This window comes from Narcine bancroftii, chromosome 12 (assembly GCF_036971445.1).
Source record: "Narcine bancroftii isolate sNarBan1 chromosome 12, sNarBan1.hap1, whole genome shotgun sequence".
NCBI lineage: Eukaryota > Metazoa > Chordata > Chondrichthyes > Torpediniformes > Narcinidae > Narcine > Narcine bancroftii.
Window position 1 is genome coordinate 99,713,150 of NC_091480.1, and position 23,288 is coordinate 99,736,437.

Consider the following 23,288-nt stretch of genomic DNA (forward strand, 5'->3'; position numbering starts at 1 on the left):
TCAGCTCATGGAAATATGACATTGTGGCTATTAGTGAAACGTGGTTGTCAGAGGGTCAGGACTGTCAGCTCAAAGTCCTAATAGGTACGTGGACAGGAGAAGTATGGAGGTCTATGGTCTGGGTGTAGGTGAATGGGACAGGTGGAATAATGGCATAGACTAGATGGGCCGAAGGTCCTGTTTCTGTGCTGTAGTGTGCTATGTTCTGAGCAGCAAATATTTGCAGTGCGTCACTTTAACTGTGGGCAATCCTTTCAGCAATGTGACAGGTCGAAGACAAATCAACTGGAAGAGCACGAGATTGAAGAGTTCTGCAAGTTACTGATGCAGCGGCCAGAACTGGAGCAGATTTTCCAGCATTTCTCCAGCACTGAGCAGAAGATGACCATTGATGGCCTCGAACTTTTCTTGAAAGAACAGAAGGAGATGGTTACAAAGGGAAAATGTTTGAACATCATGCAGAACTATGGGCAGTACTACAACGGTAGGTTTTATGTTAGACACTCAACAAGGTACAGGCCCTTCCGGCCCATGAACCCACACCGCCCAAATAAACTCACGTGACCAATTTCTCCCACTAATGGGAGAAAACAGCCCCCAGAGGACACCCACTCAGATATGGGGAGAATGTACAAACTCCTTACAGCTGGGCTAACTGCTAGAGTACTGTTCTTAGAGTCACAGAATGGAAGCAGGCCCTTTGACCTAGCCTGCTCACACTGACCAAAATGTCCCACCCACACTTGTCCCACCTGCCTGCATTTTGCCCACATCCCTCCAAACCCATCCTATCCAAGTATCTGTCCAAATTTTTAAAAGCATTGCTATAGTCCCTGCCTCAGCCACCTCCTCTGGCAGCCCATTCCGTACACCCAACATCCTCTTGGTAAAACAGTTACCCCTCAGGTTCCCATTGTATCTCTCTCCCCTCCCACCTCACCATAAACCTATGTCCTCTGGTTACTGATTCCCTGACTCTGGGCAAAAGACTCTCGACGTTCATCTAATCTATTCCTCTCAAGATTTTGTCCACCTCTGTGAGATCACCCCTCAACCTCCTTCACTCCAAGGAATAAAGCATATGTTTGAGGGCCACTGTGGGTCCTACTCCACTTTCTCGGTGGGGTTATGTTACTGAGTACTGCCGTGAGGTGAACTGCAAATTGGCTGATCCCATTCAATCTATTCCTAATCATTTTCTGTTCATTTTGAGGAAGAACTGGGCAGGTTAATTGGAGGAATACTCCTGGAATACTGGGAATTGAAGGTCTGAGCTTTGAGTTTCAGTTGTGTGGGAAGGAAGGGGTGGAGGTTAGAAGTTTGCTCTGACTTTCCACTGGGGATGGTAAAATGTGTCAGTGGGTGGATAGCTGGACACAGGGATGCAGGGTTCCCATACATTACTGAGGTCACAGTTCTGTTCAGAGTGAAGAATAGCTGAGGTCCTGCTTCTTCCCACAGTGAGAACACTGAACAACCAAAGGAACTGCTCACACTAACCATCTGAGACTCTCATATTCACAAGACAACATTTATTTATTTGTATAGATGAAATACTTGTCCTACATATGTATTGTGTGTGTGTGTGTGTGTGTGTGTGTGTGTGTGTGTTTGTGTGTTTGTGTGTGTGTGTGTGTGTTATGTCTGGTTGTGTGTCTGCGTGTTTTGCACCGAGGACTGGAGAACGCTGTTTCATCAGGTTGTACTTGTCCAGTCAGATGACAATAAACTTGACTTGACCTACTATAGATTCTTCATGCTTCTCAATCCTGTCCAACATCCCATTGCTGAGGGATCATGGCCTTTTGAGTTTCCAAACTTAGAATGGAATAGATGACTGCAATGTTCACGGACACTCTCTTCTGCTGTCAGTCTGGGATATTCCATAGTTATCGCAGAGATCCAGAGTCCTGGAAATGTTGGGTTTGGAATACTGAGAAGCAGCAAGACCCGACAATATTTCCCTCAATATTAGTAATATGGAGTAAAAACAAATGCTGGAGAAACTCTGGTCCAACTGTATACTTTATAGAGCAAATCTAAAGATACAGAACCAACGTTTCAAGCTTGAGCCCTTCATCAAGGCACGAGCACAATACTCAACAGGTCAGGCAGTGCCTGTGGGGAAAGAAACAAGTTACCATTTCAAGTTGATAGCCTTTGATGAGACCCAGGAAAGAGAGAAACAAGTCAGCATGAAGTAAAAACACAACGCTGGAGAAACTCAGCAGGTCAAACAGTGTCCTTTATAGAGCAAAGTTAACGTTTTGGGCTTGATCAAGTTTGAGCTTGAATGAGTTCAGGTGCTTGCCCACATTTTGCTCAAACCTTGATGAAAGGCTCAAGCCTGAAACGTTAGTTCTGTATCTTTACCTTTGCTCTATCAAGGACACTATTTGACATGGTGAGTTTCTCCAGCATCGTGTTTTCACTTTAACCACAGAGTCTGCAGATGTTCGTGTTTTACTCAAGTCAGCATGAAGTTACAGAAAGGGTGAGACAGGACAAAGGGAACATCTCTGATAGCTTGAGTTGCCATGGTGAAAAAGTACTGATGAAAGCATCTGATTTATGGGTTACAGAGGACTTGGGGAGAGAGAGAGAGAGAACACAGAAAAAGTTATTCCTCAAAGTTTATTGGGCTTTGTCAAAATACTGAGGGTCTCAGACAAGTTGGTCAGAGGAGGAATAACACCGAATGTAACCCCTTCTTCCAGGCCCGCATGGTTAGTGCAGCGGTTAGCGCAACACTTTTACAGTGCCAGCAACTAATGTGCCAGGTTCGAATCCGGCACTGTCTGTAATGAGTTTGTCTGGTCTTCCCATATCTACGTGAGTTTCCTCTGGGTGCCCCACTTTCTCCCCACCCTCCAAAACTTACCAGAGGTTGTAGGTCCAATTGGGGTGTCTCCACTATTTAACAACTGAAGGCCTGCCTACATTTTGCTCATATGTTGATGAGGGGGTCAAGTGCAAAACTTTGGTTATATGTCTTTGCTATTCAAAGTACACTGCTGAGTTTCTCCAGCATCATGTTTTTACTTCACATTGTCCTGTTTCTCTCTTTCCCAGGTCTCACCAAAGGTTATCAACCTGAAATGGTAACTTGTTTCTTTCCCAACAGGTGCTGCTTGACCTGTTGAGCATTTCTAGCATTTTCTCTTCTGCGTCATATTTTCAGCCCACAGTAAAACTCCGATTACACTGAACAACAAAGATTTTCCTTCCCGAACACATGGGTGTATTTTATGGATTTCGAGCTGCTGATCACGAAAGTCATCTTGATCCTTTTCTATCACATATCATTTTTTAGATATAACCTATTTTGTTATTTTTGTCATATTTTAAGTCTACTAGTATATTGCCCACAAAGTGACCTGCTTTGGTCAGTCCAAGCCTGGATGTACGCTCAGTGCAGGTGCTATACAAATGTTGTCTTAGGCCTAGGCATGCTTAGTCAGGATAGATGCAGACAGGCTATAAAAGTAGCTCACATACACAGATGCTGTGCATTACATTGATGGGTTGAACACATGTTGTTGCACATGTTTTTCAGCCAATAACATAGTGAATGAACTTAACAATGGTATTTATATTGTCTTCAGGAAGGTTTAATACATCAGAAATGTCTCGTCAATGTTGCAACAGCTGCGATACATGCTGTTACATTTGTGGCCAGTATATGCTTAAGGCTCAAAGACGCAGCATGACTGCACTAATTAAGGAAGTCTATGAGCTCTGTAAAATTGGTGACCGAGACAAACCCTGGGCTCCTCGTATTTGTGTGCAACATCTGCAGTCAATCCGAGAGCTTGGCTCAGAGGTACATTATGTGATTAAACATGTTAAATTCAATACAAGTTCATTTAATGTTTCTCCAACATCCTACATGAAACAGCAAACCTGAAATGATCTTTGTGTTCAGCTTGAAGTTGTCTATCGTAATCTCAAGTTTTTTTCAAGAAGCCAACCTTTTGAAAAACGTTTGGTGTCCAGTGTCATCTGCTAGCCAAATCTGTGGGCAGGCACCAGAACAATAACCTGGAAATTGTTTCCTGTTTGCAGGGAAACAGAACCAGGTCTTGACCCTCGATGGGTTCATGATGTACTTGCTGTCTCCAGAAGGGAACATTTTTGACTCCGACCATGACAAGGTTTACCAGGACATGACCCAACCTCTCAGTCACTACTTCATTTCGACTTCACACAACACCTATCTGATGGAGGACCAGCTGGGAGGACCAAGCAGTACTGAGGCATACATCAGGTAATTATGAAGTACAGGATATGTATTACAGTGAAACCAGGCAGATTTCACAACTGGTTCATGCCAGCAGACCCCCTACAAACTACTTCATCAGATGTCTTCAGAAGGTCTTCTTTCATCTATTTATTCAACCCCTCCCCCCCCCAATACATCTTTGCACTGCTTCGATTACTCATTGATGTAGTAATCCTGCTGTTCTCTAGTAACGTCATGGTTAGCATGGGAGTCAGCACGACGCTATTACAGCACCAGCGATCGGGACCAGGGTTAAAATCCTGCGCTGTCTGTAAGGAGTCTTTACGTTCTCCCCGTGTCTGTGTGGGTTTTCTCCATGGGCTCCAGCTTCCTCTCACCCTCCAAAACGTACCGGAAGTTGTAGGTCAATTGGGCGGCACGGACTCGTGGGCCAAAAGGACCTGTTACCGTGCTGAATATGTAAATTTAAATTAAAGATGTTTCCTCTGAGTTTTATATTTCCCCCTTTCTTGTCATTAACCTACACCACCACTTTCAGTGTTTCCTCCACATGTAGATCTCATCCTTTCCCCAGCTAATTGTTAGACATGCCAGAAATTTAGATTTTGGTGTGGAATAAGGGCAATGTGGGGGTTACCTAAGAACTCATGACTTTTGTAGACCCTTGATTTAAGGAATTGTAATCATGATTCAGAAAGAAGGAACAGGAGCGTCAACATCCCGAGGGCCAGGCTGGGAAACCATTCCTCCACACAGGCTGTGAGACTGATGTATGGTGTTTTGTAACAAGTAAATTATCCCAAAATATTTATATTATGTCTTTATATACACTGTATATGATTATTAAGGGCTGTGTATTGCTTGTGTGCACGGTGGTCCGGAGAAATGCTGTTTTAGCTGGTTGTAAATGTAGTCAGATGAAAATGAACTTGTTCCAATAAGAGTGTAAACAACCAACCTGCACCATTAACCAGCTGCTGGGCATTACTCTATAATGATACAGCACAGTAAAAGCCCACACTGGCTGTTGAAATCCGTGCCACCCAATTAACCGACCACCCCTGTACATTTTGGCGGATCTCTCGCAGGTCATGGGGAGAATGTACAGACAGCGCTGGGTTTGAACCCTTGTCGCTGGCACTGTAATGGTGTTGGACTCATCATGTTGCCCACTAATCTTTCACACACTGATTCTCAGGAGGCAAGTCAGTGAGATTAAAGAGAAGTGTGGCGATGAGCTGAGGCAGAGTGAGGAGTGAAGGCAGCGGTGAGCAGGTCACCAGGTGGAGAGACACCTGAAGTAAAGGCAAAGTGATGGAGCTCAGTGCTGGGGGGAGGGGGGGGGTGCTCCTGTTCTCCATGAACCCAATTCCTCAACCTTGCAAATATTTATCTATATCCACCTTGCCTTGCCTGTTGTATCTGATGATCCCCCTTTCTGCCTTGCCTGTTGTGTCTGATGATCCCCCTTTCTGCCTTGCCTGTTGTGTCTGTTGATCCCCCTTTCTGCCTTGCCTGTTGTGTCTGATGATCCCCCTTTCTGCCTTGCCTGTTGTATCTGATGATCCCCCTTTCTGCCTTGCCTGTTGTATCTGATGATCCCCCTTTCTGCCTTGCCTGTTGTATCTGATGATCCCCCTTTCTGCCTTGCCTGTTGTGTCTGATGATCCCCCTTTCTGGCTTGCCTGTTGTATCTGATGATCCCCCTTTCTACCTTGCCTGTTTTATCCGTTGATCCCCCTTTCTGCCTTGCCTGTTGTGTCTGATGATCCCCCTTTCTGCCTTGCCTGTTGTATCTGATGATCCCCCTTTCTGCCTTGCCTGTTGTGTCCGATGATCCCCCTTTCTGCCTTGCCTGTTGTATCTGATGATCCCCCTTTCTGCCTTGCCTGTTGTATCCGTTGATCCCTCTTTCTGCCTCGCCTGTTGTGTCTGATGATCCCCCTTTCTGCCTTGCCTGTTGTATCTGATGATCCCCCTTTCTGCCTTGCCTGTTGTGTCCGATGATCCCCCTTTCTGCCTTGCCTGTTGTATCCGTTGATCCCCCTTTCTGCCTTGCCTGTTGTGTCTGTTGATCCCCCTTTCTGCCTTGCCTGTTGTGTCTGATGATCCCCCTTTCTGCCTTGCCTGTTGTGTCTGTTGATCCCCCTTTCTGCCTTGCCTGTTGTGTCTGATGATCCCCCTTTCTGCCTTGCCTGTTGTATCTGATGATCCCCCTTTCTGCCTTGCCTGTTGTATCTGATGATCCCCCTTTCTGCCTTGCCTGTTGTATCTGATGATCCCCCTTTCTGCCTTGCCTGTTGTGTCTGATGATCCCCCTTTCTGCCTTGCCTGTTGTATCTGATGATCCACCTTTCTGCCTTGCCTGTTTCCGTTGATCCCCCTTTCTGCCTTGCCTGTTGTGTCTGTTGATCCCCCTTTCTGCCATGCCTGTTGTGTCTGATGATCCCCCTTTCTGCCTTGCCTGTTGTATCTGATGATCCACCTTTCTGCCTTGCCTGTTGTATCTGATGATCCACCTTTCTGCCTTGCCTGTTGTATCCGTTGATCCCCCTTTCTGCCTTGCCTGTTGTGTCTGATGATCCACCTTTCTGCCTTGCCTGTTGTGTCTGTTGATCCCCCTTTCTGCCTTGCCTGTTGTGTCTGATGATCCCCCTTTCTGCCTTGCCTGTTGTGCCTGATGATCCCCCTTTCTGCCTTGCCTGTTGTGTCTGTTGATCCCCCTTTCTGCCTTGCCTGTTGTGTCTGATGATCCCCCTTTCTGCCTTGCCTGTTGTGTCTGATGATCCCCCTTTCTGCCTTGCCTGTTGTATCCGTTGATCCCCCTTTCTGCCTTGCCTGTTGTGTCTGATGATCCCCCTTTCTGCCTTGCCTGTTGTGTCTGATGATCCCCCTTTCTGCCTTGCCTGTTGTATCCGTTGATCCCCCTTTCTGCCTTGCCTGTTGTGTCTGTTGATCCCCCTTTCTGCCTTGCCTGTTGTGTCTGATGATCCCCCTTTCTGCCTTGCCTGTTGTGTCTGATGATCCCCCTTTCTGCCTTGCCTGTTGTATCCGTTGATCCCCCTTTCTGCCTTGCCTGTTGTATCTGATGATCCCCCTTTCTGCCTTGCCTGTTGTATCTGATGATCCCCCTTTCTGCCTTGCCTGTTGTATCTGATGATCCCCCTTTCTGCCTTGCCTGTTGTGTCTGATGATTCCCCTTTCTGCCTTGCCTGTTGTGTCTGTTGATCCCCCTTTCTGCCTTGCCTGTTGTGTCTGATGATCCCCCTTTCTGCCTTGCCTGTTGTGTCTGATGATCCCCCTTTCTGCCTTGCCTGTTGTGTCTGATGATCCCCCTTTCTGCCTTGCCTGTTGTGTCTGATGATCCCCCTTTCTGTCTTGCCTGTTGTGTCTGATGATCCCCCTTTCTGCCTTGCCTGTTGTGCCTGTTGATCCCCCTTTCTGCCTTGCCTGTTGTGTCTGTTGATCCCCCTTTCTGCCTTGCCTGTTGTGCCTGATGATCCCCCTTTCTGCCTTGCCTGTTGTGTCTGATGATCCCCCTTTCTGCCTTGCCTGTTGTGTCTGATGATCCCCCTTTCTGCCTTGCCTGTTGTGTCTGATGATCCCCCTTTTTGCCTTGCCTGTTGTGTCTGATGATCCCCCTTTCTGCCTTGCCTGTTGTGCCTGATGATCCCCCTTTCTGCCTTGCCTGTTGTGTCTGATGATCCCCCTTTCTGCCTTGCCTGTTGTATCTGATGATCCCCCTTTCTGCCTTGCCTGTTGTGTCTGATGATCCCCCTTTCTGCCTTGCCTGTTGTGTCTGATGATCCCCCTTTCTGCCTTGCCTGTTGTGTCTGATGATCCCCCTTTCTGCCTTGCCTGTTGTGTCTGTTGATCCCCCTTTCTGCCTTGCCTGTTGTGTCTGATGATCCCCCTTTCTGCCTTGCCTGTTGTGTCTGATGATCCCCCTTTCTGCCTTGCCTGTTGTGTCTGATGATCCCCCTTTCTGCCTTGCCTGTTGTGTCTGATGATCCCCCTTTCTGCCTTGCCTGTTGTGCCTGTTGATCCCCCTTTCTGCCTTGCCTGTTGTGTCTGTTGATCCCCCTTTCTGCCTTGCCTGTTGTGCCTGATGATCCCCCTTTCTGCCTTGCCTGTTGTGTCTGATGATCCCCCTTTCTGCCTTGCCTGTTGTGTCTGATGATCCCCCTTTCTGCCTTGCCTGTTGTGTCTGATGATCCCCCTTTCTGCCTTGCCTGTTGTGTCTGATGATCCCCCTTTCTGCCTTGCCTGTTGTGCCTGATGATCCCCCTTTCTGCCTTGCCTGTTGTGTCTGATGATCCCCCTTTCTGCCTTGCCTGTTGTATCTGATGATCCCCCTTTCTGCCTTGCCTGTTGTGTCTGATGATCCCCCTTTCTGCCTTGCCTGTTGTGTCTGATGATCCCCCTTTCTGCCTTGCCTGTTGTGTCTGATGATCCCCCTTTCTGCCTTGCCTGTTGTATCTGATGATCCCCCTTTCTGCCTTGCCTGTTGTGTCTGATGATCCCCCTTTCTGCCTTGCCTGTTGTGTCTGATGATCCCCCTTTCTGCCTTGCCTGTTGTGTCTGATGATCCCCCTTTCTGCCTTGCCTGTTGTGTCTGATGATCCCCCTTTCTGCCTTGCCTGTTGTATCTGATGATCCCCCTTTCTGCCTTGCCTGTTGTGCCTGATGATCCACCTTTCTGCCTTGTCTGTTGTGTGTCTGTCTAAATATCATTTATAAACGTAGTTACTGTGTCCTGATTCCGCCACCTTTTTCAGCAGCGTTTAAAATGATCAACCACACTACAGAGAGAAAAATGCTCCTCAGATGCTGTTTAAAACCCCTTCCTCGTTTTTGATTTCTCTGCCACAGGAAAATGACCTGACCTATGTACAACATTTAATTATGCCTCATAATCCTGAATACCTCTATCAGGTCACTCTGAGTCGTCTTTGCTCCAGAGCAAACAAGACCATCTTTCTAACCTCTCCCTGTAACTGAGGTCCTTCAATCCAGGCAACATCCTGGTGAATCTGCTCTCCGGTACCACCACATCCTTCGTTCTGTAGTGACCAGAATTACAGCGAGTACAATCTCAGACAACTCGATCTCCCCTCATGGGCTAAGACCTTCATTCCCTGGAATCAAACTGGTGAGTCTCCTCTGCACCAGCTCCAAACCCAGGACATCCTTCCTCAATGATGTATCTGATACCAAAATGCAGAGTGTATTGTCTGTTGGTGTTTTGCACCGAGGACCTGAGAATGGTGTTTTGTCGGATTATATTTGTACAATTGGATGATAATAAACTTAATTTGAGTTACTCAATCCACCTCAGCCTTGTGATCCTAGTGCCCTAATCTGAATGTGCAGAGCAGTGAGGGATGTGATCAGAAATGGGTGTGTAAGTACATGTGGACGGACACTTTGGGTTGGCAGAGGAATGGTGAGCAGAGGTGGAGGGGACAACAAGATGATTGAGCATCAGTGATATGAAAAGTAATTTGTGGCTGTTAACCCAGGAATGAACCATTCCAAGCTGGTTTAAAGCTGGTGACAGAGGTAGCTATGTGAATTCAGTGTGTGTAATATGCACATATGCAATGTTTTTCAGAGCTCTCCTGAGGGGCTGCCGCTGTGTGGAACTGGACTGCTGGGAGGGGCCAAATGGAGAGCCAATTATCTACCACGGATACACCCTCACCTCCAAAATCCTCTTCAAGGATGTCATCACCACCATCCGTGATTACGCCTTCACGGTAAGGCAAAGGAGGGCACTCCCAGTGTGGCCAGAGGACGGTTATGGTCTCCGACGGTTTTGTACCTTGGGTAAACCCTGATGCTCCCTGTGAGTGAGGGTCAGTCAATAGAGACCACGTTCAATGGTTGTGCAGAGGGCATTGTCCCACGGCAGGTGAATCCTTGCTGTGTGTAATCTTGACAGTCCATGCATAGACAGGCACACCAGGACATTCCTGTGCCTCATGCTTGGAGCTCATATAATCATTCTAGTCTTGAGATATCAGAACACGCACCTTCAGTTTGTACTGAGGAGGGCGGGCACCGGGGTGGGGGTGGGAGGGATGCGGTCGTTGAGCTGTGATAACCTGCTGTAGATTCAGAGTCTGTATGGTTACATGTTGCACGTCTTGGCTACATGATGATACATCTAATGATGTTCAGTGGACATCCCTGTATTTGAGTGATGCGTCCTATCCCCTTCTGTGCAGGTCTCTCCGTACCCAGTCATCCTGTCCCTGGAGAATCACTGCGGCAAGGAGCAGCAGGCAGTCATGGCCCGGCATCTGAAGGGAATTCTCAGCAACATGCTGGTCACGGCTCCCCTCGATAGCAACGTCTCGAAGGAGCTCCCCTCCCCCGAGGTAAACACAAGGCCCACAAATGCTGCATCTCTCATGCATTAACTTTTTTAACAAAATAATTTCAAATAACATGACAAAACAGCACAAACTAACACAGAACTTCATCTAAATGTACTATTTACATTCGCGATAAATGGTAAATTAATACTGCCCTCTGTCATGTACACTTACAGATCAGATTAAAATCTGGTTTTCATGATCAACAACTCGCTCCAGCCCCTGGGGGGCTCGCGCGCGCAAACACGCACGCGCACACACACACACACACACACACACACACACACACACACACACACACACACACACACACACACAGAGTTACAATACAATTACACACAGAGTTACAATACAATTGTACACAGTCATACAAGCACACTCAAGCATTGCATGTGGGTACATGCGCACACGTGCATACACATTAAGGTCATGGGTTATATTTCCAAATATTTATTGTATTTAACTGCATGTTCTGCTTTAAGAAGGGATTGTGACTGTTGGCTGAGAGTTAGTGAACAGACCTCCTCTGTTCATTACTTCTGTGACCAACAAGCTACAAAAAACATCAGAACAAAGAGTCTTGTAGATCCTGACATTCCTGGTGATGTCAATGTGGTTCAATGTATGAAAACTACAGTGTGAAAATGGGTCCTTCACCCAACCTGCCCAGGCTGACCAATATGTCCCACCCACACACGTCCCACCCGCCTGTGTTTGGCCTCTAACCCTCTAAACCCATCCTATCCACATATCTGCCCAAGTGTTTCTCTACATTGCAATAGCACCTGCCTCAACTACCTCCTCTGGCAGCCTGTTCCATACACCCACCAAACATATAAAACAAAAATGAGTTCTCCCCCCCCCCACCAGGTTCCTGTTAAATCTCCCTCCACCTTAAACCTATGTCCTCCAGTTACTGATTCCCCAACTCTTTGCAAAAGATTCTCTGCGTTCACCCGATCTATTCCCCCGCCCCATGATTTTGTCCACCTCTGTGAGATCAACCCTCATCCTCCTGCGCTCCAAGGAATAAACCCCCAGCCCCATCTTTCCTGTAGCTCAGACCCCCGAGTCCTGGTAACATCCTCGTAGATCTCCTCCGCACCCTCTCCAGCCAGACATCTTTCCTGCAGCATGGTGACCGAAACTGAACAGAACTCTCCAAATGGAGACTCACCAACTGACAGCCAGTGATTCAGTTCAAAATCTCACCTGAAAGCAGTTTCTCACTCATTCCCTGAGGTTTCAACCTGATCGGGGACTTGCAACTTTGAGACTTCTATTTTGTCAGCCAGTATATCATTGCTGAGTTACAACGTGATCGTGCACGTGAGGGGGTATGAAGGGACTTCCCGGCTTTTCCAACGGAAGGGATTGAAGATCAGACAGCCCAGTTCTACCTTGCAGGCGAGCTGCTTAAAACTAAGGAAGGAGACCTGAGGAGGCAAGGCGGTGATGTGGATAGGTTAAGTGAACAGACAAAGAACATAAAATGGCCCATTCTCAGAGCAGGATATTAAGTGAAGGGTAATTCCAGAGACTGGTGTACAGAGGGAATGGGTCTCGTGACCCATAAGTGGTAAAAACCCGTGTGGAGCTACAGAAAGCTAGAGGGATGTTTGTTTTATTTTGGATGAACAGCACACAGTAACAGGCCCTTTCAGCCCATGACCTCGTCCTGCCCAAATACACTAATTACCCACAAACCCTGTTCATTTTTGGAGGGTGGGAGGAAACCGGAGACCCCGGAAGAAACACATGCAGGTCACAGAGAGAGCATACGCTCCTTATGGACAGCGCAGGATTTAAACCTGGGCCTTTGGTGCTGTAAAAACAGTGCAGTAAAATGCTGCGCTAACTGTGCTACCCTATGGTGTGGCGGTTAGCATAAAGCCTTTACAGCACCAGTGACTGGGACAGGGCTGGGGTTCGAATCCCATGCTGTCTGGAAGGAGTTTGTATGGTCTCCCTGTGTCTGGGTGGGTTTTCTCCGGGGGCTCCAGTTTCCTCCCACTGTTCAAATCATACAAGGGGTGTAGGTTAATGGGGTGTAAACTGGGCGCACGGCCTTGTGGGCCGAAAGGACCTGTTACTGTGCTGTATTGTCCAAATTAAATATTATTGTGGGGGAAATTGAATACAAATCTTCATTGACATTGAGCATTAGTGAGGCCACATCTGTGGAGACACCGAAGATGCAGTTGCTGGAGTAAAGAATGGACTGCCGGAGCGACCCAGCACGACAGGCAGCATCTTTGGAGGGAAGTGGGTGCCAGTGTCTTGAGCAGGGTGTCAGCCTGTCCATTTGCTGCCTGACCTGCTGGGTCTCTCTGGTACCTCGCTGCTTGTATTTTGTTTTGGGAGCTCTGTGAAGATACTTTATTGAAAGAAGGATGTGAAAGTGGTGAAATGGTTCAGAGAAGATTTACTGAAGGAAAGCTGGGTTGAGTTGGTTATCTAACGAGGAAAGATCGGACAGGATTGTCTTTCATCCACAAGATTGGAGAGTGAGAAAGCACTTGATGGAGACGTGATCCTGAGGGGTTCAGACAGTGGGGACGAGGAGACGGAGCATCCCCTTTTAGGAGAATCTGGAAGTGGGAGTCATTGTTAAAAATCTGATCGTTGTTTGAAATTAATCACTCATCCATGACAGATGAGACCATTCTTTTCCTCACATTTGCAAGTCTCTCTTCCTCAAAGTGCAGTGGAACCAAAGTCTGAGCCTTTGTAAGGCAGAGGTAGGAGCAGGGGGGTGAACAGGTGTCAGGGGTGGACAGGAAGATGGAGTTGGAGGTTGCGATGGGAACTGCCCAGGTGGGAAGCAGCTGCAAGGGGCTCTTGCTCCTGGTAGTTATGTACCAATCCCACTCCCCCCCTAATCCAGGGGCTCTTAATCACGGGGCAACAGCCGTTCTGGGAGCTGAAACAATTCACTGTTGTTTGTTTACAAGGAACTCAAGGGGAAGATTCTGATAAAGGGGAAGAAATTGAAGAGCAGTGGGCCCTCGGCAGTGCAGCAGCAGGAGGAGGCGGCGGATGAATGTGAAGAAGAGAATGCGAAAAATGAAAAGAAAAACAAAAAGGTAGAGTAATGGATGGGGTGGAGGTTGTGGGGGGAGGAAGAGGAGGCACTTACATTGGCAAAAGATGTCCTGTTCTTTAGAATTGCAAAGGCACAAAAGGCTCTGAACCAGATGTAACTTAACACAAGATAAGATGATGAGTTTATGATCCACATACATTGTACAATGTGGCCTGTGCCCAAAATTCTAACATGGGGCAGCTAGACAGGGAACCAAAAGCTGCAATAGTAAACTAATTCAATTAAAAGGCAATAAATATCTAAGATAGGTTGTAACTATTCAAAATAATCCCAGTACATAGTGTGCAGTCTGTGATTCGTGTCCCAGGGTGGGGGGGAAAGAGTCAAGAACCTGATAACTGGGGGGGGGGGGGGGGGGGAACTGTTATTGAATCTATAGAGGCGCTGAACTTCTGGATCTGTACCTTCTGCCCGAAGGGAGTAGTGAGAAGAGGTTGTAACCGGGGGAATGTTGGCTGCCTTCTTGAGACAGCGCCTCACATAGACATCTATAATGGACAGGAGGGTGGAGTCTGCGATGGACCTGGCTGTGTCAAATTCCCAAACCAGGACCAGGCTCTGATGCAACCTGTCAATATGCTGACCCCAGAGCACCTTTAGAGGCCTGATGGAGGGTAGGACCATGATGAGTACATAGGGTCACCATGGATGTGGTGCACTCAAGCACCTGTTTTCTTGAGTCTCCACAACTCTAGAAAATGAACCACTGGGGCTCACATTAGTCATTGTAAATGCACAGAGACCCTTAAACATCTTTCCAAAGTGATGAGCATTCTTAACTAGAACACACATTCAAGTTTATTATCAACAGACTGTGCAGATAACCAGACAAAAGACCATTTCTCCAGACCATAATATACGCACTCAAAATAAATTATTTGTATAAATATTCAGGTATAATTTACTCCTTTTCATTAATAAGAGACCTAAGGTTACAGAAGGCTGTTCATCAATCTCACAGCCGGCAGGGAGAAGCTATTTCCCAGTCTGGCTGTCCTGATTTTGAAGCTCCTGTACCTCCTTCCTGATGGTAGTGGGTCAAAGATGCTGAGTGGAAAGGGTCCTTGATCATTCTTTGTGTCCTATTTAAGCAGCTCTTCTGATGAAAGTCATCAATATAGGAAAGGGAGACCCCAGAGATCTTCTCAGCTGTTTTGATGATCCTCTGAATTGACCCAGTCCAATGCTTTGTAGCTTCTTTCCCACACAGTGGTACAGCCAGACAGGGCACTCTCATTTGTACTCCTATCAAGTGTTGTAAATAAATCAGTGACCACAACTCATGGTGCAGTGAAGGATTTTGTCCAAGGCCTTTGTCAGTGTTTGTGAACACACACGTCTGCTCCCACATTGTTAGTGTACCTGGTGCTTATCAACATGTTTATTCACCTCAACCATTCCCCGCCAGTGAATTCCAGAGACACTCTATTCCCCCTGAATTCAGTATTGGGTTGGTCTGACATCTTAGTGATAAGCCCCGGTCTTGAACTCCATGCCGGGTTCATATGAAGCTTTGTTACTGTTGCAGAAGCTCACGAGGGAGCTGTCGGACCTGGTGATATATTGTCAGAGCACTCACTTCCAGAGCTTTGAGCAAACGTGGAGTCGGCAAGTGGCCCACGAGACATCCTCCTTCTCCGAAACCAAGGCCAAGAAGTTGATGGCCGAAAATGGTGAGTGTGACTTCTCGATCTTTCTCAGCGTGAGTCTATCACCCCGAATTCCCTTGGATTGAGGATGCTGAATCACCTCCCACTGTGCTGTTAGATCCTTCCAGGCTGAGTTAGTGACTGTAGGTCTGGAGTTGGATGGAAACCAGAGTGGTTCGAGAACCCAGAGTCCATACCTGCCCAATCACTGATTTGATGTTCGATGAAGTTAAAAGTTTAAATTTATTGTCAGAGTACATACACAATATCACGTACATCCCTGAGATTTGTCCTGTGGTTCAGGGAGAATTACCGCTTATTGGTAGGTGCAAAAAAATGTACTCCAGAAGATGTGTATGTGTAAACAAATAGTGTAATACAGGGAAAAAAATCAATATTGCAAAAGTAAGAGCCCTTAAATGAGTCCCTGATTGAGGTGGTTGTTGAGGAGTCTGATGGTGGAGGGATAGCAGCTGTTCCTAAACCTGGTGGTGCGAGTCTTTGGCACCAATACCTCTTTCCTGATGGCAGCAGCGAGAACAGAACAGGGGCTGGGTGGTTTGGATCCTTGACAGCAGCATTCCCTGTAGATGTTCTCGATGGTGGGGAGGGTTTTGCCTGTGATGTCCTGGCTGGGAAAATATTCATTGTGTTTGAGATGCAGTTAGTACTTGTGAGGAATGTGCCATCGAGGTAGTTGATGGTTGGCTGCATGTGTACAGTATGAAAAGGGATTATGGTTAATCAGGCACACCTGAGTCCAGGTGCGAACTGTACAGACAATTTCCCCCTTTAGTATCTGTAGCCCTGGAGTGTGAGTTGACCAAGATGCTCACATTTTGGTCAGAATGCAATGCATGTGTCAGCAGTGTGGGTCAGATATTACCCAAATCACTGTCCTGAGCTCCACTGAAGATTTGTTTTCCTCTTTTCCCAGCCTTCAGCTTCATCACCCACAACACTTTGCAGCTCTCCAAGGTCTACCCGCTGGGTTCCCGAGTCGATTCTTCCAATTTCAACCCTCAGGAGATGTGGAATGGTGGCTGTCAACTAGGTCAGGATCTCTCGCACCCGCATACCTTATTTCTGAGAGCCACTTGGCATGGCCGATGACCCTTTACTCAAGGAAACCCTGATGATCTGGAGACGATTGGCAATGCAGAGACATGAGAGTTCAGCAAATTCCAGCCCAGTGTGAATGACTTGACTGAATGCCCCTGTGCATCGAAGGGTGTCACCTCTCCGTGTCCACCCACTACTTCCAAAGTCACTCTATTCCAATTAAGTCATCAGAAATATGTTCTCAACCTGACTTCCTTCCCATCATAGCATCAAGCTCTTAAATAATATTCAGTTCTCTCCTGAGTGTCCAGATGTAACAGTTTGGCACTCTCGATCCTCTCTACAGCCACTTGGATGCATTTGTTTTCCCTTTGTCAACATTTTGGAGATGGTCGTGGTTTTAGCCACGTTTCCCCTCCATGGAGAACGTGACTTGTAACTAGGGTCTATAGTTTACATGTAACATTCTCGTCAAGGTGGTGGGTCACAATATCCTGCTGTAGGAGGCTGGGCAACGTCTCAGCTCAAAATGTGGGTGTAGGGTGGTGTCTACAAGGTGCACAAGGACGTGTGTGAGAGCAATGCGTGAGCTGTGTATGTGCAGTATGTGCATACAGTGTTTGCAGGTACAAGCTGTGGGGGTCACTATACCCCAAAGTCTTTCCAGTGTCTAAAGTCACGTCCAGATGTGTGGGGGTCCCCTACAGCCCGCGTCCATGGCCCCATCAGGACACACACACACACACACACGGGGTCACTGTCACCTAATCCCATGAGGACATGTAACCCCATTCCAGGTCACACCCCATTCCGATTTGGAAATATTTTCCTTATCCTTCACTGTTAGTGGGCCAGACCTCCCTGACAGCACGATAACTACTGTTGCCTGTGCTACAACACAAGAAGGGCACCGGCCCGAAATGTCGATGATATAGCTTTACCTCATATGGACGCTGTGAGACGGGCCGAGCTCCTCCAGCATCTCTGTATATTTACTGCAATCACATCATCTGTAGAGTTTGTTGTTTTGTCCCTAAAGGATTCAATGAAAGGTTTCTTATTCCATCTGCTGTGTTTAGATTTGTTTGGGGTTCAGAAGGAAAAGAGTCCAGACACAGGGAATGGTTTATTAACACAGAAACAAACAGGCCACTTCCCCATCAACAGGGTGGCAGATCGGGAGCAATTAACAACAATTTATAATTAATAGCAATTTATAAGCAATTGGAACCTAAACCCAGGAGCAGCCTGCAATCGGCAGTTCCAGGAGGGGGGGATACGTGACTGGCTTCCGACCCTGGAATATGCCTGGAGAGAAAAGGGACTCCGACTATCAGGGTAACCTACACATGGGCTACCTACGGGGGTATACACTCTCCCATACCCTGATACCGGTATTGGCTCTGTCTACAGCCATACCCTGGTTAGCTCAAGGGGTTGCTAGTCCCTTACCTGCAAACACATGGCAAAGAGAAAGTGAAACTGAGGGGCTGCAGTTTATACCTTCCCCTGCTCAGAAGGATCTGTGAGGTACCAGGCTGGCCAATGGGAGCACAAGCTCTGGCTGGAGGGATCTCACCTGATTGGCAGGCTGGAGAAGCTGAGCAATGCCTTGATGTTGATGGAGAGCTGGATGTGGCTTCAGACATAACTGGAGATGGTCTGTGTCTATGTAACACCACCTCTGTGTTCTCATGATTGTGTCTTCATTCCCGGCAGTGGCCCTGAATTTCCAGAAACCAGGAATGGAGATGGACCTGAACAAAGGGAAGTTTCGACAGAATGGTCGGTCGGGTTACATCCTGAAGCCCATCTTCATGAGGGACAGGAGCATTCATTTTGACCCAGCTCAGCCCATTGAAGGGCTGGGCCTGGACAGGAAGGAACTGACCATCGAAGTAAGCTCCTTGTACCCAGAGCTGTGAATGTTTCAGGGGAAGTCGTGGGGTCACCCAATGTGGAATCAGGCCCTTGCCCATGCTAACCAAAATGTCCCACCTGTCCTAGATCCCTCTAAACCAGTGGTTCTCAACCTTTTTCACTCACATTCCACCTTAAGTAATCCCTTACTAATCACAGAACACCGATGGCATAGGGATTACTTAAATTGGTATGTGAGTGGAAAGAGAAAGGTTGAGAACCACTGCTCTAAATTCATCCTCTCCATGTATTCCTCCAGTGCTCATGCACATTGCTCCAATACCTGCCTTGACTCCCCTCTTCCAGAAGGTAGCCCGTTCCATACACCCACCACCCTCTGTATAAAAATCTGAAATAACCCATGACAAAAATGTCAGATCCAAATTTTTAAATTCAAGGATTGTTGACTTTTGCACTATTAGCTGAAGAAGGTTGGATTAAATTTAGATGTACAGCACAGTAACAGGCCCTTCTGGCCCATGAGCCCATGCTGCCCAAATATCCCAATGAATCCACGACCCCTATTTGTTTTTGAATGGTGGTAAGAAACTGGAGCATCCAGGGAGAATCTACGAGGACACAGGGAGAGCATACCAACTCCTTACAGACAGTGCTGGATTCAAACCCTGGCCGCTGGCCCTGTAACAGCGCTGCGTTAACCATCCTTCACGCACTGATTCTTGGGGGCAAGTTGGTGAGATTTAAGAGATGGATAATGAGGAACAGGGTGTGGGGAGTTGAAGACCACTGTAAGCATGTCCCCAGGGGTATGGATCCCTGAGGTGAAGATGAAGTGATGGGGTGAGGGGGTAGCCTCTGGTTCAGATGTTGGAGATGGAACCCAACTGTAATAAGTAGTGTTGCACTAGCAGATATCACAAGCCATGCAGAATTGAAAGCAAATTGCTGATTGTTTATCACCAGTGGGTCAACCCTCCCTGAAATCACTGTCATCCACACTGTAGCGTTCAAGACTGGCTCAGTGCCCACATGACCAGGGTTATTAAAGCTGACATAGGATACTGAAGAAGTGATCTGCCATGATCATGTTGAACGATGGACTTGGCTCGAAGAGTTGAATGGCCTCCTGCTCCTATTTTCTATATATCTTTTCCCATTGAGGGGACTTTGGTACCTGCGATTAAGGAAAGAATATTAGCAAGGGACTGGGAGAACAGTGAGTGTTTAAGGGTGTTATGACAGAGATCTAAGGCATGAGATTGGAGAGGCTGTTATCACAATGGAACAGCTTGTAGTTCCCCAGTTCTTTAATCAACTTCTGTCCTGGAGCACAGAATAAGACATAGGAGCAGAAATAGGCTGTTCAGCCCATTGAGTCCACCCTGCCATTTAATCAAGCTGATCCATTACTCCATTCAGCTCCACTGCCCGGCCTTCTCCCCATAACTTTAATGCCCTGGCTAATGAAGAACCTATCAATCTCTGCCTTAAATACACCCAATGACCCGACCTCCACAACCGCCTGTGGCAAGAAATTCCACAGATTTACTACCCTTTGGCTGTAGAAATTCCCCCGCATCTCTAAGCGGACACCCTTCAATCCTGAAGTTCTACCCTTTTATCCTTGACTCTCCCACAAACCTTTCTACACCTGCTCCGGCCATGGCTTTCAACATTCAAAATGTTTCAATGAGATTGAGAGCCGTCAAACGCTCCTCACACGAAAGCTCGAGGACAACATTGGGGCATCCATGGACATTATTCTGTCTGCACGGTTTGAAGTGGAAACTTCCATATCAACAAGGGTCTCTGAACTCGAGCACAAAAACCGTTGTCTGTTGTCGCAGTCAGATCGTTGCAGCACATTACATGGTTAGTACAAGATCAGGAAGTAAAGCCGATAGCCTGGCACCCGCAGGTTTTACAGACAATTGGATGTCACTCCTTTTACTGGGAGAAACATGAAATTCTGCAGATGCTATAACTAGTAAACACACACTGAAATGCTGGAGGATTCAGCCTGTCTTTCAGGGTCCATAAAAAGCAAAAGATATATCACCGATGTTTCAGGCCTGAGCCCTTCTTCAATCAGAATGAGCAAAAAAAAAGGAAATGTCAAGAGTTCAGAGTGCCAGTTGGGGTTGGGGGTGGGTCCAGACCAATATGTGTTAATTGAGTATGATCAGGGGAGGGATGAGAATTTATCATGTCTGTGCAAAAGGAGACCGGGAGAACTCTGATCATACCCAATGATCCCTTTTGTTGGTCTGGACTCCTCCCCCAGCCAGCACCATCTGAATTCGGACGTTTCCTGCTTCGGGTTCATTCTGCGTGTTCCTTGAAGAAGGGCTCAGGTCCAAAACGTCAACGATGTATCTTTGTCTCCTCTGGACACTGAAAAGACCGGCTGAGTTCCTCCAGCATTTTGGTGTGTTTCCATTTTTCTGACCCAAACCCACTTCTAATTCACTTTTAAAAGTATTTCACTGTCATAACAAATCCTTCAGTGACTTGGTGAGTTTAAAGAATGCATAGAAACAATGGAGGATGGACAGAGTCCTGGTGAATTTATAGGGGCCACTGGAAAAGGGCCCTCATTAGTAGAAAGAGAGTGGAAAACATCTCCCAGTGAATGGTATGCGAAATGGTATGATTTCCACAAGGGTGCTCAGTGTAATCAAAGTTTTACTGTGGGCTGAAAATATGACACAGAAGAGAAAATGCTAGAAATGCTCAACAGGTCAGGCAGTGCCTGTGGGGAAAGAAACAGGTTACCATTTCAGGTTGATAACCTTTGGTGAGACCCGGGAAAGAGAGAAACAAGTTAGCATGAAGTAAAAACATGACGCTGGAGAAACTCAGCAGGTCAACGAACTCAGCAGTGTCCTTTATAGAGCAAAGTTAACGTTTTGGGCTTGATCAAGTTCGGGCTTGACCGAGTTCAGGTGCTTTCCCACATTTTGCTCAAACCTTGATGAAAGGCTCAAGCCCAAAACATTGGTTCTGTATCTTTACCTTTGCTCTATAAAAGACACTCTTTGACCTGGTGAGTTTCTCCAGCGTTGTGTTTACACTTCAACCACAGAGTCTGCAGATGTTAGTGTTTTACTCAAGTCATACTCAAGTCAACGTGAAATTGCAGAAAGGGTGAGACAGGAAAAAGGGAACATCTCCGATGGCTTGAGTTGCCATGGTGAGAAAGTACTGATAAAAGCATCTGATTTATGGGTTACAGAGGACTTGGTGGGGGTGGGGGGGGGGCGGTGGGGAGAGAGAGTACACAGAAAAAGTTGTTCCTCAATGTTTGGGCTTTGTTAAAACACTGAGGGTCTCAGACAAGTTGGTCAGAGGAGGAATAACTTCCAGGCCAACATGGTTGGTGCAGCAGTTAGCGCAACAGTCTTACAGCGCCAGCGACCTGGGTTCGAATCCAGCACTGACTGTAAGGAGTTTGTATGTTGTCCCAGTGTCTGCGTGGGCTTCCTCCAGGTGCTCCACTTTCCTCCCACCCTTCAAAATGTACAATGGTTGTAGGTCTGTTGGGGGTAATTGGGCTGAAAAGGCCTGTTACTGTGCTGTATGTCTAAAATTTAAAAAAAAATCTCTGCAATGTTAAAGTAACTTTTGTTTTAATTTCATTTTTCCAGCATTTGGTTTTTGATTTTCATTTCTCCTTCTGTTGTAGCAGAATTTGTATTGACCTCATCCCATAAAAAGATTTGGACCTTCACTCCAGTTTATTAGAGCGCTGGCAATGAGAGGGTTGTTCATTGTAAGCCAATTCGACTTTGAGTCCAATACAAAAGCAATGTTCCCACCCCCACCCCCCCCCCCCCCCCCCCCCCGCCAACCTCCACAAACCAACAAACAGGCTTTCACACCACACAATAATTGGACTGTTTACTCCAAGCAGAGCAGTGACTAGAATCTGTCCTCAGTAAAAAAAAACTCAACTGGTACCGTTCCCCTTCGAGTCAATCCAAGTAGAATTGTCACCTCCCAGTGCCTTTCAGACTTTATTGAACCCTTTTATATTTGACAGGCTGGGAAAAATTTTGCCCAACCCTTTTACAATTATTATTTTTAAGAGACTTTACAGTCGACTCGATTTGAAGGGGAAACATTTGTCCTTGAGCTTAAATGGAATTGAATTTTGGAACCAGAGGGCAGTGCACATTTAGTCCATGAACAGGCTCATTCAGGCCTTGTGTTGCAGGTGGGAACAGAGGAAGAACTGGAGGTGTGCTGGGGTTTGGGGGATGAGAGAGCTGATGTTGGAGGGGTTGGAGGGCCTTGGGGGGAGATGGTGGTAGGTAGTGATCAGGACTTTCAGGGAACTTTATTCATTTTATGGTCCCATTCTACCTGGTGCAGTGAGAAGGGCTCCTTTTGCTTTGTGAGCAGTCCAGTAAGTATGCAGCAGTACCAAGTAGAAAGCAAGAACAATGTCAAAGTGTAGTGTTACAGTGATCAATTAATATCAAGCCAGGACAACACGAAAGCACTTCTATGGGGTTCATTCAGGACCTGATGGCTGAGGGGAAGAAACCATTTTTAAGCCTGTCATTCTGTGCTTTCATACTCTTGGGCCTTCTCCCCGATGAAAGGAGGGGGAAGAAAGTGTGTGTGTGGCATGAGGTAGTTCATTCAGTGTGTCGGCTGCCTTTCTGAGGCAGTGGAGTTGGAGGGAGGTTCAGGTGATGTTGTGAGCAGCAGCTTCATTCAGTCTTGAGAACAATCTACATCGCTAAAATTACAGCTGGAGGAATCTTGCTGTTCCTTCCTCCCCTCTCCCCACACACACTGGATAACTTGGTCATCTTCACTGACACGAGGGGCTCTAACAGTGGTGCATGTCTTGCTGAGTGCGCATAGTCAATCAGTTCTAACATAATCTCTCTGTCCCACGCCAAATCGGTCTCTATCTCTCACTCAAAAGGCCCTTTCATGCCGCGAAAAAGCCTGAC

At 47.0% G+C, this 23,288-nt stretch overlaps 1 protein-coding gene across 3 annotated transcripts in view; it reads left to right on the top strand.

Annotated features, from left to right (window-relative positions):
* LOC138746769 (1-phosphatidylinositol 4,5-bisphosphate phosphodiesterase delta-3-like) overlaps window positions 1-23,288 on the top strand; it is a 44,912-nt gene that overhangs the window by 15,987 nt on the left and 5,637 nt on the right. For 2 of the 3 annotated variants that reach the window (XM_069905169.1, XM_069905171.1), the window contains exons 5-12: window positions 259-484; window positions 4,066-4,267; window positions 9,858-10,002; window positions 10,474-10,626; window positions 13,578-13,709; window positions 15,258-15,402; window positions 16,316-16,432; window positions 18,160-18,338. In XM_069905169.1, the coding sequence (XP_069761270.1) occupies window positions 259-484; window positions 4,066-4,267; window positions 9,858-10,002; window positions 10,474-10,626; window positions 13,578-13,709; window positions 15,258-15,402; window positions 16,316-16,432; window positions 18,160-18,338 (1,299 nt within the window). The remainder of the gene's footprint in view (window positions 1-258; window positions 485-4,065; window positions 4,268-9,857; window positions 10,003-10,473; window positions 10,627-13,577; window positions 13,710-15,257; window positions 15,403-16,315; window positions 16,433-18,159; window positions 18,339-23,288) is intronic. The other variant, XM_069905170.1, reaches the window with a different exon arrangement.